The 17525-nt window shown below is 35.2% G+C and overlaps 1 protein-coding gene across 1 annotated transcript in view; it reads right to left on the reverse strand.

Annotated features, from left to right (window-relative positions):
* Nucleotides 1-1541: 1541 nt before the first annotated feature.
* DCUN1D1 (defective in cullin neddylation 1 domain containing 1) overlaps nt 1542-17525 on the reverse strand; it is a 29411-nt gene continuing 13427 nt past the window's right edge. Inside the window, exons 3-7 of the mRNA XM_068546301.1 lie at nt 17138-17306; nt 14787-14917; nt 5110-5192; nt 4779-4875; nt 1542-3449 (exon numbers count right to left, since the gene is read on the reverse strand). Coding sequence (XP_068402402.1) covers nt 3370-3449; nt 4779-4875; nt 5110-5192; nt 14787-14917; nt 17138-17306 — 560 coding nt within the window. The 3' untranslated portion in view covers nt 1542-3369. The remainder of the gene's footprint in view (nt 3450-4778; nt 4876-5109; nt 5193-14786; nt 14918-17137; nt 17307-17525) is intronic.

The following is a 17525-nucleotide window of genomic DNA, read 5'->3' on the forward strand; positions in this document are numbered from 1 at the left end:
GATTCAGGTTTACAAAGGCATACTTCGTGAACTATAATAAATTTCCCCAGCACCACTTTCCTTTTTTTATTCCAAAATTCTTTCATTAGGTTTAACTTTCTTCTGTCATTCATACGTAAAAGTTACAGAAGGTTTACAATACGTAGTCTTCATCGTAACATGTTTTAAAAAATCTAAGCAAAGTGCACATTAAACTGGCTACAACTACTCAAACCTCTTGATTATCGTCAAATAAAAAATAGATGAACACTTCATTCACTTAAATCTTTCTGAGGAAAAAAAATAGTATACCTTGCTTAAATAAGAATTCCCCAGTAAGCATATTATATAAAAGATTTCCCATGTTATTTTATTAGGTTTTCTTTCTCTCATTAAAACTTTTTAAAAGTCTAATGAAGAACACATACTTACAAAGCCGTATTACACAACTACAGTACTGTTAATTAAATAAAGCAGCCCAGTATAGTTGTAAACATTTTAAATGTAGTAAACAAGACTTGGCATGTCTTTTCTCCCCAAAACTTGCCATTATAATGCTCTTTCCATAAATAATTATCCTTTCTGGAAAAGTTTTCCGATATATTTTAGTCTTTAAAAGTATTACACTGAAATAATATGTGAAAAGATTTAGTCATGGCAATTTCACTGAAGCTTTTATTGCCTCTGTTGGTAATATGACAGGGATGTAAGAAACACAATTGAACTTACAGAGATATGCAGATGATAGTCACTAAAGATAATCTTGATCTCAAGTATTTTTATATGTGGGCACTTCTAATTTTATACACTTTACTATTTAAAAAGCATTACATTGTAAAATGTGTACCTGTTTTGACATTTGGCAAAAAGGAAACTGTACCTGTGGTTCAGTTTAAAACAAAGAATCAGCATGGGGAGTTTACCAGAATGAAGACTGAAACACTAATGAATTAAAGCAATTCAAGTTGTGTGTGTGTGTGTGTGTGTGTGTGTGTGTGTGTGAGCATGTGTGTCTCTTTCAATCTGTCAATCTCTCTCTTTCACACACACTCACACACACACGGCCATTATGTGTAAGCATTTTTAGTACAAAATATTCCCTGTAACCAGACATGTATCCTCAGAATAACCACACCACATTAAATCAGTCTTCTCTTTTCAACCCTAGTAATAGTATTGTTTAATTCTAAGATGCCATCATAGAGTTAACAACCTTAACTTTTATGCTACATGATTATATTCAAAGCTTTATGTATTTTTTGTTTATAATTACATAGTAATTATAAATGTTTAGTACCAAACTGATGACAAACACTATTTTGTTGAAAAGGTCTTGCATTTAAAAGGAAAAGTCTGTAAAACCCAAGGCACTAGGCCACGAATCAATATCAGACTTTTATGAAAAACAATTTATATTGGGGAAAAAAAGCTAATCGGATCTCATTTCAAAACACAGCATACCGGAATTAATTAATCAATTCAGAAACAATACCATAACTCAAAATCTTCAAGACAGGAAACAAAATAGTACATTTATATATATATATCTTTTTAAAATTTTTCATAATTGAAGTTCCTCTTAATATTTACAAATATGAAATCAGGAAATACTGAAAGCAGCAGGATTCTTCTTTTTTCTTTTCTTTTTTTAATAACCAATTCCAGTAACCTGAATAGAAATTTTCAAAATTTTCTTTTGATAGAATCATATTCTTGAATTAAAGTTATGATTAGAATATTAATATCTATGGGGAAAGCTTTCTAGTCAATTTCAAAATCATGTAAATAAAAAGTTTTAATATATCATTGTTTCTTAAAATCATTTCCGTATATACCTTATAATGTACTGCTATTCTGAAGTACATACCTTTGATAATTTCAACATTAGAACTTAGAGTGCCTGGATACACCAAGCAAAATCTACTCCTGCTAAAAACCAGTCATCCAATATCTGAAATTTTACATTTTTTAACCTGCCTTATAGAAATGTTTAAGAAAGCAATAAACCCTTCTTCACAGGTCAAGAAGTGAACAAAGAAATGAGCATTTTCAGCATGAAAGCAGTTCATGGGTCTCGTAATGAAGAAAAAAAAAAAAAACATACAAGACAGAGTTCTGCTTTGATGTGAAAACTGAGCTAATCTGAGTGAAACAAAGAACAGTAGAAATTAAATAATTTATGAAAATAGAAGCCAGACTGGTACTTTGCATCAAGTGCATGCCTGCTTGAAAATCTTTGCTCCTGAAATATTTGGCAACTACAGTGATTAGCAGTTAAAGCAATTTCAACAAAATAAGAAGTCATCAAAAATGGACTATTTGTCTGAAAGAGCAGTACCTATAAGAATTGAACTTTATGGCTCATTACAACCATTTTCAAAATTTAATTCCTACTATCTTCTTATAAATTAAGAGAATTTCATTTGTGTTCCATAGTGCGCTGACCAAAAAAAACCCAAAAAACAAAAATAAACCCTCATGCCTAAATTTAGAATATTGTATTATGTAGCAATCTAAAACATTCAAAACAAATTAAATAGTTTAACTTACTCGACAGGCATATAAGCGTTTCAAAATCATAATGAAATCCAATTATGGAGTGCATAATGTAGACAGGAGTAGAATCTAACATTATGCAGATGTTTTTCTAAATAAAACCCCCTGTAAGACAACTATATATAAACATGGGTAAGATAAGTGCAGACTAGTTCTGTGGAACCTTCTGAAATTGAGGGTCTAAAACACAGTAAAATTTTGGGTAGGCACACCAAGTTATCCTAAAAATTTTTCACGTTGGTTATTTTGACTTTTTTTTCAACAGATACTCTACTCACGTTAACAATACATGTGATTTGCCAGGAAAAAAAAAAAAATCCCCCCATACCAAAACACCATTCCAGATCTGGTACACTTAAATATATCACTCTCACTGGAAGTGCTATCAGCATAGTCTTTGCAACTAGCCCAAAGCATATATTTAAGAAGTTTTTATAAATTGTGATGTTCACATGTTTAATTCTTATGCCAAACTGTTTTCTGATGAAGACAGCATTGTGCTTTATGCAAGAATGGAAACTTCAAAAAAATCACCATAAAGCTTCTAAGACTTATGGGAGAATAAACTAGGATGGTCCACAGATATAAGATGAAATCCACAATGTTGGAATAATAAATGTTTAGAGCGGCCCAGACTAGAAGACAAGCCCAAACCACCATTAGAAGAATGAAATACGATATGGTCCAAGATGTATCCTTAAAGTTTTGTCTCAACCCTCAGTCTGAATTGTGAGGATTGATCTTCAGTTCAGTCCAGCCAGCAGAAATTGACTGTGCAATTTTCCATTGTATTTATTGTACAGACTATGTACATTCTAGAAGGTTCCTTTAGTGCTACACTGTTGTACTTTTTGTCCCAGCAATTTGAGGGCGTGCAAATTCCACAAAGTCATCAATAAGAACGGGCCATGCTCCTGTGGGGGGGGGGGGGGAATGGGAGAAAGGAAAGAAAGAAAAGCAGAAATAAGGCTAACATTTTAATAGAATCCTTTATTTTTTAAAAATATCTTCCCCATAATTGTTAAAGTATGTCATTATACGTATTCCCACTGATAGGACTTCCAAATTTCTAGCTCTTTAGTGTTTCTACCTAGAGTATTCCTTTCTTTCTTCTCTATTATTCCAACACTTGATAATTCCTTGAATGATAAATAACCCTTCTGGTAATTAATAATATTATGGCTTTCTGAAGGCCACTGAAGTCAGGCCACGGAAGTAATTTGGTCAAATCTGACCTTGATATGATGACATGCTGCCAGTGCTGCTGAAAGCACAGTAGGCTGGAGTTAATCTTTTTTTGCACTTTGCGGCAATCTTACAAATGAAATTAACAGCAAGGATCAAACTCTAACCTATTTCATGGTAATAAATTACTAAAGGATTTTAAATTACATCTATACATGCCTCTATGCCAACCTCCAAATCAGGAAGTTCTTCACTTTTGTGTAAGGTCTAATAGAAAGCACAATTATCAATTATCAGTCATTTCTCACTTCTTAAAGAAGACAATACATGACAATGGAAACAAAGATAAGGAAATAACATTATCTTTGGTTACATTAAGTAGTTCCAGGACACTTTTAAGGACACCAAGGTTACTAGAGATTTTTCAAAGAATACCTCTGTCTATTCAACAATATCAAAAAAAAAAAATTCTGCTAATTCTCAAGGGGAACTAGGTAAGTATGCGAGAAGAAATGAATGTATATCACTGCCAGTTCCAGAAAAACAAAAGCACATGTCCTGATAGTGGATGGTAGAATCATCCTTATACATACATGAAGAAACAGCAGAAAAGCATTCAATCAGTGAATATTTACTGAATGCCAAGAGTACTACAGTAGGAAACTAAAGTCTGTTTCCATTTGGACAAGGTCACTAAACTTAAGGAGTTTACAATCAAGTTCACAGACAAAACAAACAGACAACAACAAAAAATACATATACAAGTACTATAAAAGTACATTAAGAAAAGAATAGGCTCCTAAAGTAAACTGAAAATCTAAAACATGGATGAAAAGTACTCATGCCTTTCTGGAAGACATGAATACACAGAGTTGGTATTTAAGGAAACAATGCAGATTGGTAAAGAGGATGAAGGTATTTCATACATTCAGAAGAGCACAAATAAAAGCTCAGAAGAGGGAAATCTAACTCTAAGAAAAACAGAAGTAGACAAGAAGTTCAAGAGTGTGTGATAAGACAAATTTTTCAAAAAACTGGTAGAGCAAAATGTTCATTACCTTCTTCATCATAATTAGACATGTCATCTGCAATCATTGTACTGAAGTCTAAAAGAAGATTCCAAGTATCTTTTGGTATTGATCGTTTATGATGTTCCTATTAAAAAAAAAGCATCCAAATCACTAAAAAGAGTTTCAAAAAAACAGTCCAGATGATGCCAAATACAAGAATGCAAAACAACCTATGTAATAAAATTCTGGAAATCAAATTTTTCATTCTATGTCCATTACATGCTCTGAAATGAGTTAGTTATGCTTTAAAATGTTAATTTATCTTCAAACAAAGCAAAAGTTTAGAGAAAACACCAAACTGCAGAAAATATGAACTTACCAACAAAAATTTATTCCATAAGTCTAAGAATTTAAATCTTCCATTAAGCACTAAATTCCAGTAGGCAATGGCCATTTCTAGATCTGTAATATTAAAAATAAATTATATACTTCAAATGTCAGGAATATTTGTCCCTGAAAAAAAAACACCAGGTAAGACAAAAGATAGCCTTTAAAAAAAAAAAAAAAAAAGGCTTGTGTCCTGAATACTTACATAATAAAAATTTCCTATAGAGTTAAGTCCAACCTTTGTATCCTGCTTCCATCACAAATGAATGGTGCCTTCAGGGCAAGAAGGGTATCACTTACCTCATAAGGGGTTTCTGAAGTTTAAATGAGATAATGTAGGTAAGCATGTTTGACTAGCTCATAAGTATTCAAATATTAATGTACACCAGTGTTTCTTGACCTCAGCACTTTTGACATTTTGGGGCAGATAATTTTTTGTTGTGGGAAGCTGTCCTATGCATTACAGCATTAGCAGCATCCCTGGCCTCTATCCACTAGATGCCAGGAGTAGTTCTGCCCCATCCCCAGTGGTGACAACCAAAAGTATCTCCACATATTGACGAGGGTCCCCTGGGAGGCAAAACTGCCCCCAGCTGTAAATCACTGAGGTACACCTATAAGCTGTAACGCAAAGAATTACTACCCACAATCCTAACCAATCTTACACTCCAAGCTGTTGGCTGACTGATCCTCAAGGAGACCATTAAGAATATTAAAAATTAAAAATAAACTAAGATTTGTCCTTTTAAAAGTTAGATGAAGAGGATATAAATGACTATTTAACTGGTTTTGGAGCCGATAAGGATAAAGAAGCAATATTACCACATGACAAAAAACTGTATCTGTCATAACAACAGAGAGAAAGAACTATGATCTCTTTGAAAGAACTAAAGTAGTTAGGTCAAGCTTTTACGAGTAAATTTACATTTCCAGGTCAGGAAAAATTACACCCCAAGTAACTTAAAAGTCCTTTTAGATATTATCTCCAAACTACTCTGGATAATCTGAGGAATCATGGAAGACTAGGAAAGACTCCAAAAAGGCTCACATCCTGCCTGAAAAAAAACATATAGGACATAAGGCAAAAAATCCCCCATCTTCACTAGACCCTAACCTCTTCAAGGATAGGGACTACATATCCGCTAACTAGCAGACTGAAACACACAGTAGGCATTCAGAAACTGCTGAATAAACAAGTTTCCTGTGGTTCCATGTGCAATGTACTTACTATCAAATGCATCATTATGTCTTCCTTCAAACTCAATGGAAAAGGTGCCTCTTCTCCCATCCAAGGTTAAGCCCTTAACACCATTATTATGGATCCAATATGCCATCCTGCCTTTTCAAGGAATCTGGTCTACTGATTAGTTTTCTTCTCTCCCTGTATCTTCAACTTTGCCCTGTCTTCCAGCTTTCCCCTCCACAAAGGAACATGCTCAAGTTATCACCTATCTTCAATAAATCTTTCTTGTATCTCTCCATTCCCTTACAAGCTACCCTCTTTCTCCTTCCCTTCACAGATCATCTTGAGAGAGTACATGGAGTCTTCTACTTTTATTTTTAATGTGCTCATGAAAACATGTCTGAAAGTCAAGTTCAGATCCCCATGTTTTAAGAGAACTAGAAATATGACAACAATCCCTAATCACAATTCTTTTTTAATCTTTGCAGTCTTTAAAGCTCTATACCAAATATTCCTTCCAGGTTCTTTAATTTTATTGTTTTCTTTACCAACCAAACATATAATTGTCTATCTTAAGTGCAGTAAGATCGCTGTTATTAGCATGTATAGTAGGATTTGCTGTTATTAGCATGCTTAATGATATCCTTCTTCACTTCAAATGCATTAAATTTATGAGAACTAAGCTTATTACTAGTGTTAGCATTTTTTTCCCTTTTCAATTAATTTTTAGAAAATAAGGATGAGAAACAATGAAATATTCAAATAACTGTAAACCATGAGACACCTATAAATGCCCATTTCTCAGCTGATATACTAACCTAAGAATCTTAAAAGAATAGGAGTGTACATATATGATGTTTGAAAGTTCAGGTAGTTAAAAGAACGCTTTGTAATCTACATTCATTGTCCAATTTCCTCACCTACCACACATTTTAATTCTATAAACTAGTGTCCACCTCTGTCACTCACCCCACTGAAAGTAATCTCTGAAGGGTCACCAAGCCCTTCTGGTTGCCAAATAAACCTGTAAGTCCTTAGTTTACTTGGCTCTCTGCCGTATTTGACAAAATTGAGTACACCTCCTGGATGGAACTGTCGCTTCTTTCAGCCTTAATGGTATCACTCTATTGATTTTCCTCTGTCCTCTCTGGCCTTATTTTCTTTTACTGCTCCTCTTCCTCCATTCGTCCATTAAATGTTGATGTTCTATAACACTGTACGTCAGCAATAACCATCTCTCCTTCTCTCAGTAGATTTTTCAAACCTTTACCTTTTTTCAAGTTATACACTCAAACCATCTCTACCAAGTCCTAAATCTGAAACTGCTCTCTCTATATTCTAGATTCTTACATCTAATTGCCTAAGGACATCTTCAACTGGATATCCACAAACAACTCAAATTCAACAGGGCTCAAACTGAACTCATCTTACCTCTATAGACCTACCATTTTCTTTTCTCTCAATGAAATGTCATCACCCTACAGTGTTTCTCAATGAAACACAATTTTTCATTGTAAGGAAATGAAGTCCTATGCACTGCAGGTCATTTAGCAGACCCCTAATCCCAGTAGAAACCCTCAGTCGTTATAACAATACCAAAAATACCCCCCCCCATTTCCAAATATCCCCAAATGGGGGTTAAGACTAACTTCCTCATCACACTTTCAATCAAAGCTTTCTCATTTTGGCTTCTAAGTACCTTTTAAATCTCTCTCTCTTCTCCATCCCTTGCTAGGGCCTATGCTAGGGTCCTCTTCATGTCTAGCTAAATCACTGCAACAGCTTCATAACCAATTTCTCTTCCTCTAGTTCTGCCTCCACACCTTTTAAAGGACCACACTGCTTTCAGATGGACCTTTCAGGCATATAAATTTGGTTTCACTTCCATGTTAAAATTCTTCAATGATTAAAACAACGAGATACCACTACACTCCTTTTGGAATGGCCAAAATCCGAAACACTGACAACACCAAATGCTGGCGAGGATGTGGAGCAACAGGAGCTCTCATTCACTGCTGGTGGGAATGCAAAATAGTACAGCCACTTTGGAACAGTTTGGCAGTTTCTTACAAAACTAAACATACGCTTACCATACAATCCAGCAATCACACTCCTGGGTATTTTCCCAAATGAACTGAAAACTTATATCCACACAAAAACCTGCTCATGGATGTTTACAGAAGTCATAACTGCCAAAACTTGGAAGCAACCAAGATGTCCTTTAGTAGGTAGACAGATATATAAACTGTGGTACATCCAGATGAAGGAAAATTATTCAGTGCCAAAATGAAATGATCTATCAAGCCATGAAAAGATACGGAGGAAAACAAATGCATAATATTATCAAGTGAAAGAAGTCAATCTGCAAAGGCTACATACTGCATGATTCCAACTATATGACATTCTGGAAAAGGCAAAGCTATGGAGAGAGTAAAAAGATCAGTGGTTGCCAGGGGTAAGGAGGGAGGAAAGGATGAACAGGCAGAGCACAGAGGTTTATTAGGGAGAGTGAAATTTCTCTGTATGAAGCTATTATGGTGGATACATGTCATTATACATTTGTCCAAACTCATAGAATGTACAACATTAACAGTGAACCCTAGGGGAGGGATAAATTAGGAGTATGGGATTAAGATATACACACTACTATATATGGAGTAGAGAACCAACAAGGACCTACTGTATAGCACAGGGAACTATACTCAATATCTTGTAATAACCTATAATGGAAAAGAATCTTATATGTATCCCATATATATGTAACTGAATTACTTTGCTATACACCAGAAACTAACACAACATTGTACATCAACTATATTTCAATAAAATTAAAAAAAGAAAAAAAGAGTGAACCCTACTGTGAAGTTGAACTTTGGATGATAATGATGTGTCAATGTAGGTACAACTGTAACAAATGTACCATTCTGGTGGGGATTTGATAATGGGAGAAGCTATGCATGTGTGGGGGAAGGGAGTAGTTGGGAAATCTCTGTACCTTCTGTTCAATTTTGCTGTAAATCTAAAGCAGTTCAAAAAATAAAGTCTATTAACTTTTTAAAATCTGCAATATTTCCTACTGCCTTCAGATAAAAATCTACATTTCTAGTCAAATGAACTTACTTGCAGTTTCTCAAAGGTGCTATGTCTCTCACCTCTAAGCAGCTGAACTTGCTAATCTCTCCACATTAGAGATGGCTTCTTTTTCTTTTGGCTTTGAAAACATATATTCATTCTTCAAGGCTCAAAAATTACAAACTTTGTGAAGACTTTGCAAACTCACCCAGACAGACTTAAGATGTTCCTAACTCCATGCTCTCAGAGTAACCAGCCAATAAATGTTTTTGGATGAAACAGGAATATTCAAAAAGATTAATAAGTTATTATTAGGAGCTGAAACACACAAGATTAAGTTGTACAGGGATAAAATGTCAATTGCCACAAGCATATGAAAAACTGCCCTTTAGGGAATTCCCTGGTGGTCCAGTGGTTAGGATTCAGCACTCTCACTGCCAGGGCCCCAGGTTCAATCCCTGGTCAGGGAACTAAAATCCTGTAAGCCGCACGGTACGGCCACACACACACACAAAAAACCGGAAAGGAAGGGAGGAAGGGAGAGAGGGAGGGAGGAAGGGAGAGAGGGAGGGAGGGAGGGAGGGAGGGAGGGAGGAAGAAGGGAAGGAAGGAAGGAAGGAAGGAAGGAAGGAAGGCAGGCTGCCCTTTAGTTAGAAATGTCTGAGTGACAAAGGAATAGCCCAGCTAGAGAGAAGTGGTTTAATATAGTAGTTTAGCCTCTTAAATCTCAACTCCACCACTAATTAAGTAGCCTCGGGCAACTAAGTTCACCTCTCGGTAATTCAGTTTAAAAAAAGATAACAGTACCTACCCTCACAGGGTTGTTGTAATAATTAAACGAGTGAATACACCTAAAACATTGGAACAGTGCCTGGTAAATAACGCGTCCTTACTATTACTATTGTTTATTTTTAATAATTTTTAAAATTACTATTATAGATTCTGAAGCAGTATTGGAAAGAGAACTAAGTCAATAATAATGTAACAAGAACCAACAACAGCAGTTAGAATAAACAGAAGGATAACACAGAGAAAAAGACACAAGCAAGTCCTAATAATAGTATTACCTGGGGCTTCCCTGGTGGCGCAGTGGTTGAGAATCTGGCTGCCAATGAAGGGGACACGGGTTCGAGCCCTGATCTGGGAAGATCCCACATGCCGCCGAGCAGCTAGGCCCGGGAGCCACAATTACTGAGCCTGCGCATCTGGAGCCTGTGCTCCGCAACAAGAGAGGCCGCGATAGTGAGAGGCCCGCGCACCGTGATGAAGAGCGGCCCCCACTTGCCGCAACTAGAGAAAGCCCTCGCACAGAAAATGAAGACCCAACACAGCCATAAATAAATGAATAAATAAATAAATAAAATTTAAAAAAAAATAGTATTACCTAAAATTGAGATACTTGAAGAATGAATCCTTAAGCCCTTATAATAAAATTAAAAATGCAAACAGAGGTAATCCCAGTGTCATTCTTTCAAACTGAATCAACAAGGGCAATGTGCTGTTTCATAAAAGATGATCAATTGAGTGACAGATGAATATGGAAATGAATTGAGACTGGATCCAAACACCATCCCTAAGGGGAACAAAATGTTGCCAACTCACTAGGGAGGATGAATGGGGATTTAAAATCCTATTCACAAAGTCTTAATTTACCTAGAGATATCTGTAGTGAGCACAACATAATATAATAAAAAGAATATAAAATGTGGAATCAGAAGATCTGAGGCTGAGTCCCAATTCTACCAACTCTAAAGTTACGTGACCTTAATAAGTCAGCCTCTCTGACCATAAGTTTCCTCATCTTTATGACAAAGAGGTTTTTCACTTAGCTCCAAGGGTTGTTATGAGAAGCAAATGGGATTACGTAAATGAAAATACACATTAAAAACACTCTATAAAATTATTTCTGAATATTAAATAAATGTTTAACAAGTAATGTTAAAAATGTTTAAATCAACTGCACAGGTATAACATTCTAGCTGAACCACAACAGTTTATAAGAAAATAACCTACAGACTTTAAGAAAGTTCAGGATGGTCCTAAAAATACCATGGCTGTAAAAAACAAATGTAATTTTTGAACAAATTAATAGAATGAACAGTCTCGCAAAAAATAACAGACCCATAGTATTCTACATTAAACAGCCTCCTTCTGGAGTATTATGGTCAGCTTTAAGAACTCTATTTTGAGAGAAACTGAGAAACTGGAAATGTTATCTAGGGGTGACAGCAACGGAATAACAAAGGTCTTTTCAAATGAAGAACAGTTAAAATTTGGAATGCTGACCTGAAAAAAAGGAGAAGGGATAAATGAGAAAAAAAATGGTTAGACTTCCTTTGTGCTGCAGCAAAGGTCAAATAAGAACAAAGGTAAAAGTTATAAAGACAAAGATGTTAGCTTAATAAGGAAAAACTTTGTGATAGCAAGGAAGAGTATTCTGTGATAAGAATGGACCACTTTCTAAAACAATGTGTGTTCAATCCCCGCCCTGTATATTCAAACATAAAAGCTAAATGAGCATCAGGTACAGGTGCTACTTTGCACAGGTTAGATTTAACACAGGACTTATGAAATCCCTTTCAAATTTAAGATTCAGAAGACCATCAGAAATGGCAGGTGACTGAAGCAGATGGTGAAAGAGGAAGTACCCTACCCTGGTGTCACAAGAAATAAGGTTATAGAAAATGAGAAAATATGGAAAACACCAGCTCTCATTAGAATTAGCACAGCTATTTATAAATAAACTGCAGTGCTGTCACTGTCACTCTTTGCCAATTTGTTTGGGCCTCACCTCCTCTCCTACGATCTCATAATTCCTTTCTGCCAAATATTATAATTTAAGAGCCCTGTGAACCCTTAGAAAGGCTGTCAAGAAAACTGTTTTCTTTTTAATTAAGTTCTTCAACTAAGCAAGTCATTACATTTCCTGACACCCAATACCAACGCAAAACAAAAAGAGAAATTATGATTTGTCTTTTATTACATTTTTTCTTTTTTTCTAAATTAAGACTTTTTTAGTTTTAGGTTTATGGAAAAACTGAGCAGAAAGTACAGAGTTCCCATATACCTTTACCCCACATTCCCCCCATTTCCACTATTTTTAAGATACTGTTTTAGTGTGGTATATTTCTTATAACTGATGAGCCAATATTATTAACTAAAGTCCAGTATTTTACATCAGGGCTCACTCTGTGCTGTATATTCTATGGTTCGGGGCTTTTTTTAAAACAACTTCTAAATTGTGGTTAAATACTCATAAAATTTATCATCTTAACCATTTTTCAGTGTACAGTTCAGTAGTGTTAGTTACATTCACGGTGTTGTACAATCAATCTCCAGAACTCTTCATCTTACAAAACAGAAACTCTATACCCATTAAACAATGTTACATTTTTCTTAAGCTCAATACTTACTACATAATAGAATAAAACATAATTTTAAAATCGAATTCTTCAGCACAATATTTTTCTCAACTTTTCCTGTAATCTAAAATTCCAATTTATCATCATATTGATATATCGAACAGCTATAAAAATGTTAATTTTACTTTATCTTCACCAAATATAATAAAAACTAAGATTCAATATCAAGACTACATAGTCACCCAAAAACATCATTTATTTTGTGCTCTAGTAAGGGGTAGGGTTATAACTAAGGAATAGGTTCAGCCCCCTTAAATCAACACTTTAGATTCAAAACATTTTCTCTAATGGTATCAAAACATTCTGCTACATTTCTAAACACAAAGAAATAATTCTTTTAGTATATACATGTAAGTTCGAAGACGTTAATTGGTTTTTATTTGTAGGAATACAAGAGGAGACTAGAAAAAATAGCCCAGTTAACTTGTGGCCACAGATACAAGATAGAGAAACTAACACTAGGTATCCCAGCTTATTTTGCCTGCAAAAACAAACAGAATAAGATGCAACCTAAATTAATTGGAAAGGAGACTTCATTATTTCGAATTTTGCTTAATAGATATTTTGTAAATCTTAATTCAGTCACATTTAGTCACTCTTTAGGCCAATTCTCAAATACAAATGTTGTATATTCATCCCTTCTACTAGCTTTCAGTCACTTCCTCAGTCTAATTCCTATTCACATAATCCTTTTCTCAAAGCTTTTTTTCTCTCTAATCTAAAATATAAAGAATGATTCGTACAAGAGGCCCCTATTAGCCTCTCCAACTACTGTATCTTCAAAATCAAAAACTCAGTTCCATCATTGGGTAAGTTATTTAACTTGCCGTGCCTCAATTTCCTCACCTGCCAAATAAGGATAAAAAATGTCTAGCACTCTATGACCGGCACATGGCAGCTGGTGAATTACTGAATGAAAGAATGAATAACTCATAAAGTTGTTAAACACTAAACGAGGCAGTGTATGTACAGTACTTAGCACGCTGCCAGGCACACCAAAAGCTCACACTAAATGGCTGCTACTGCCACCATCATCTTCAGTGCATCCCCACTGCCTGTAAATTCCAATTTAAGCCTTTCTGTCCTGTTTTTAAAAGAAGACTTATCTCACCAATTTAAGCTCCAAACAAACATTCCCACTAAAATCAAATCATTTTCTCTCTTCCACAAAGAAGCCAAGCTTATTTCTGAAGTATTAGACCTTCATTCATAACTATCCTCTCCCTGGAACATTTTTCATCATCCCTTGCCCAAATATCAAATCCTTTAGTTCTCATCACTTCTTGCCCAGGAAGCATTTCCCAACCATTCCTGCTTTTACTCATTTCTCCTTTTATCTAAAACGCTCACACTCATATTTATTATTTTGCATTATGTGCTACTGTCTACTTTTTCTGAATAATCTGCAAATTACACTGTAGCTTTTACCTTCACTTCCCTTAGCCATCCCCAAAGCAAATGTGTGGTTGTTTCTACAGTATAAACTGACTGATCTAAACTGTTAACAGTGGCTATTTCTGGATAAGATTATGAATGACAATCATTTTTTTATTCTTTCTTATAGTTTCCAAATAATTCACACCAAAAAAGAATACATTTATCTGGCATTCTGTGACTCAGAAATCTTACAATGCTATTTCAACAGATACATAGTGAAAAACTTATGATCCTAAGATCCTATAATATCTTCTGAAAAATAAACGATCAAACATACATACCTATGTCAGTGGAATTTTAACAACTATTTTCTGTATTGTAGTTCTTAAAAAAAAAAAAAAAAAATCAGTGGTTCACATACAGTATCCAGGGTAACCCTGTTATTGAATAGGCAGGGTATTTTCTGATTAACTAGAAGTTCACTGTTTCTCAGTATTTTTCAGTAACTGATAATGACTTTATGCTCAAAACATAGAACTTTCTATTACAAACGTGATGCTGTCAATGTATTTGAATATATTTGAAACACCAAATATAATTTTTAAAAATTCTTACCTAATCCTTTTTGTCCTGGATTCTTTGCAAAATTAAAAGTAAACTGGTAAAAATCCTTAAATCGTCCTGGTTCTTTCAATTCTTGTTCCATCTTGGGTACCTGGGCCTTTAGTTTTTCTATGCTGTCACATCTATATTGTAAAATTAAGTTTATAAAAGATAAACTTTTTCACTATATATTAAGAACATTTATTCCTACAACAGTTTATATTTCATAGAACTTCTTCTTAAAAACTCCATTAAATTTTCATCTTTTTACATTACATAAACAAGTATGGGGTTAGATGGAGGAAGAAAAGATCTGGGGTGATTAAATGTTAGAAATAACTACTATTTTTAAAAGAAATGGGCTATTACTTTTAATTATGTAATTCACTGGACTGAGTCAACACACCCAAACTGTAGAAGTCAGCTGTAGCGAACAGATGAGAATGTATAGTAATCAGCTTTACAATCATCAATTCAAACTGTAGTAGATACTCCTTACATGGTAACAAATCACATGTCTAGCTTCCAAACAAATTGAAAGCATAGTGTCTTGACTAGGTGAGGAAACAAGCATTCCTCTTGAAAACTTCTTGATATATACAAAGTATCATAATAAACATCATCTCCAACCATCTCCAACTGAAGTTACCTCAAATCAATATTAAACTTTCTCTATATGTGCAAAGCATTCAATTTCCAAGGAGCTGAAAGGGTCCAAGCACCAAGTCCTACTTTCCACATAACAGCCATAAGGTAGAAATCTTCGATCTGTTATAGATTCCACAAACCAAGCATTCCACTTTTTTTCCTTCAAATCATTTTTGCTTTTATGCTCCTTCCATGCTCTTTATAACACCTCCCAGATTATTAGTTTGTAAATTAAAATTTTGATTTGGAAGTTCATTACATTTTACATGAACTCACTTTTAAATGGAAAAAAAAAAAAAAAAAAAAGAGAGTTCTAATGAAAACTGTCCTAGCATAGAACATTTCAGCAAGTTCAGGATAAGGCTGGCTTTGGCTGTAGAACATAGTGGCTAGGCCAGTTATTAATTTATTGTCTCTCGGCTTTAAACTCACCCTTCTTTGCCCTACTTTGTGACTATCTGCAGTGGACTATAAATCGTGAAACTTCATTTTTCTTGCCAGCTGGCTCACTATTAGGTTCTACCAAGAGAGGGCGATGAAAGGCTGGAAGAGGACGAAGGAACTTTTCTTATCCCAGTCTGTTTTCTGCACAGAGCAAGGGTTTCAGCGTGTTGGGAGGTCCCTGCAGTGTTCACCAATGGAGGCAACTTGCATGACTCTGCAGCAAGTGGCCCCTAGCGAGCTTCTTCTCCACCAGAGAAGCAGGCAAGGCAAGCAGCGTGCTCCTACAGCAGCTACGCACTGTTTTCTGGGGTCGGAATCTCAGCCTCGCGGGGATCCTCTTAAGTGTCTAGGCTCCTTCCTTGTTTCCTTCCCTCTGTTCCAGGAGTGATGGCAGCTTCTTGCAACTGCCACCTTCGTTATGCTTAGAGTTTTCTTCTACCCCATTTACACAATAAAACAATTTTTTAAATTTACCCTGCTCAAATTACTGGTATGGTTTGTGTGTCTTGCCTGGACCCTGACTGATTACAATGTCCCTCAGGCCCAAGAATCAGAATGCCTGAGCCCAAATCCTGGCTTTAATACTACCCTCTCTAGTTTCTCTGTACCTCCATTTCCTCATCTCTAAAATGCGGATATAAACACCACTTCTCTCACAAAGTTGTTCTGAAGTGGTAGGTGAAGCACTTATTTAGCATAGTTCCTGAAAGAAAATAAACGTTCAAAAAGAGTTGAGCTACTATCATTCAAAAGCACCCACTAAAAACAGAAAGGGCAGCCTGTTACCGATCCACAAATTGAATACTTTCGGAGCTTCATCAAATACAGACAACCAAAGGCCACAGGTAAAACTGCTACCTGTGACTTTTCAATCTATTTATACCAAGACATTTAGCTAATCAGTTGTCCAGGTCTATGCAGAACACAAAGTGATTAGTAACTTCCAATATTTTAAATTCTAGGAGTTTGTTTATAAATTCAGAGTTCACAGCTTCACATTAGGAAATAACTTAAAACTTGCTCATTTCACTTACCCATGTAAAATATTAAAGCACGGTAATTTTAACATTAGTCAATCTCCCTTAGAAACAAATGATAAAAGCATAATGCAAATAGAGTAGGTTGTACTAACTACACAAATAACTTGACATGGGAAGGAACTAGCATATTAGCCCATTTCTATTTATAGCAATGTTTGGGGGCACGAATGTCAGTTCCACAGTAATTCTCACAGTAATGTACCTAATTTCCTACGGTAATTATACACTCACCCTAATTCTGTCATGCCGTCCATGAACTCCTGTTTGGAGAACTCGCACTGCGTTGCTGCTCTGAACTTCCACGCAATGATCAACACACTAATGCTGGCTGGATCCAGTGCCAGATCATCACAGAACTGCTGTATACCATCTATTCCAATTTTATTTTCATCTTGAGGATCTTCAAAAACAACAATGCAACATGAAATCAGTGCCATACTTTACTGTGCTACTCCTGAAACTGAGAAAGGTATTGCTTTATATTCCATTTTTTTAAATGATCACAATAGACCAAAAGTATGAAGCAATATTGCTCTGAGATATTTTCCCCCTGTAATATTTAAAGCCACTTTGCCCCTGAAACAGCATTCTTACAATTAACAGCAAGATATATATCCAG

The sequence above is a fragment of the Eschrichtius robustus genome, chromosome 6 (assembly GCF_028021215.1).
Source record: "Eschrichtius robustus isolate mEscRob2 chromosome 6, mEscRob2.pri, whole genome shotgun sequence".
Lineage (NCBI taxonomy): Eukaryota > Metazoa > Chordata > Mammalia > Artiodactyla > Eschrichtiidae > Eschrichtius > Eschrichtius robustus.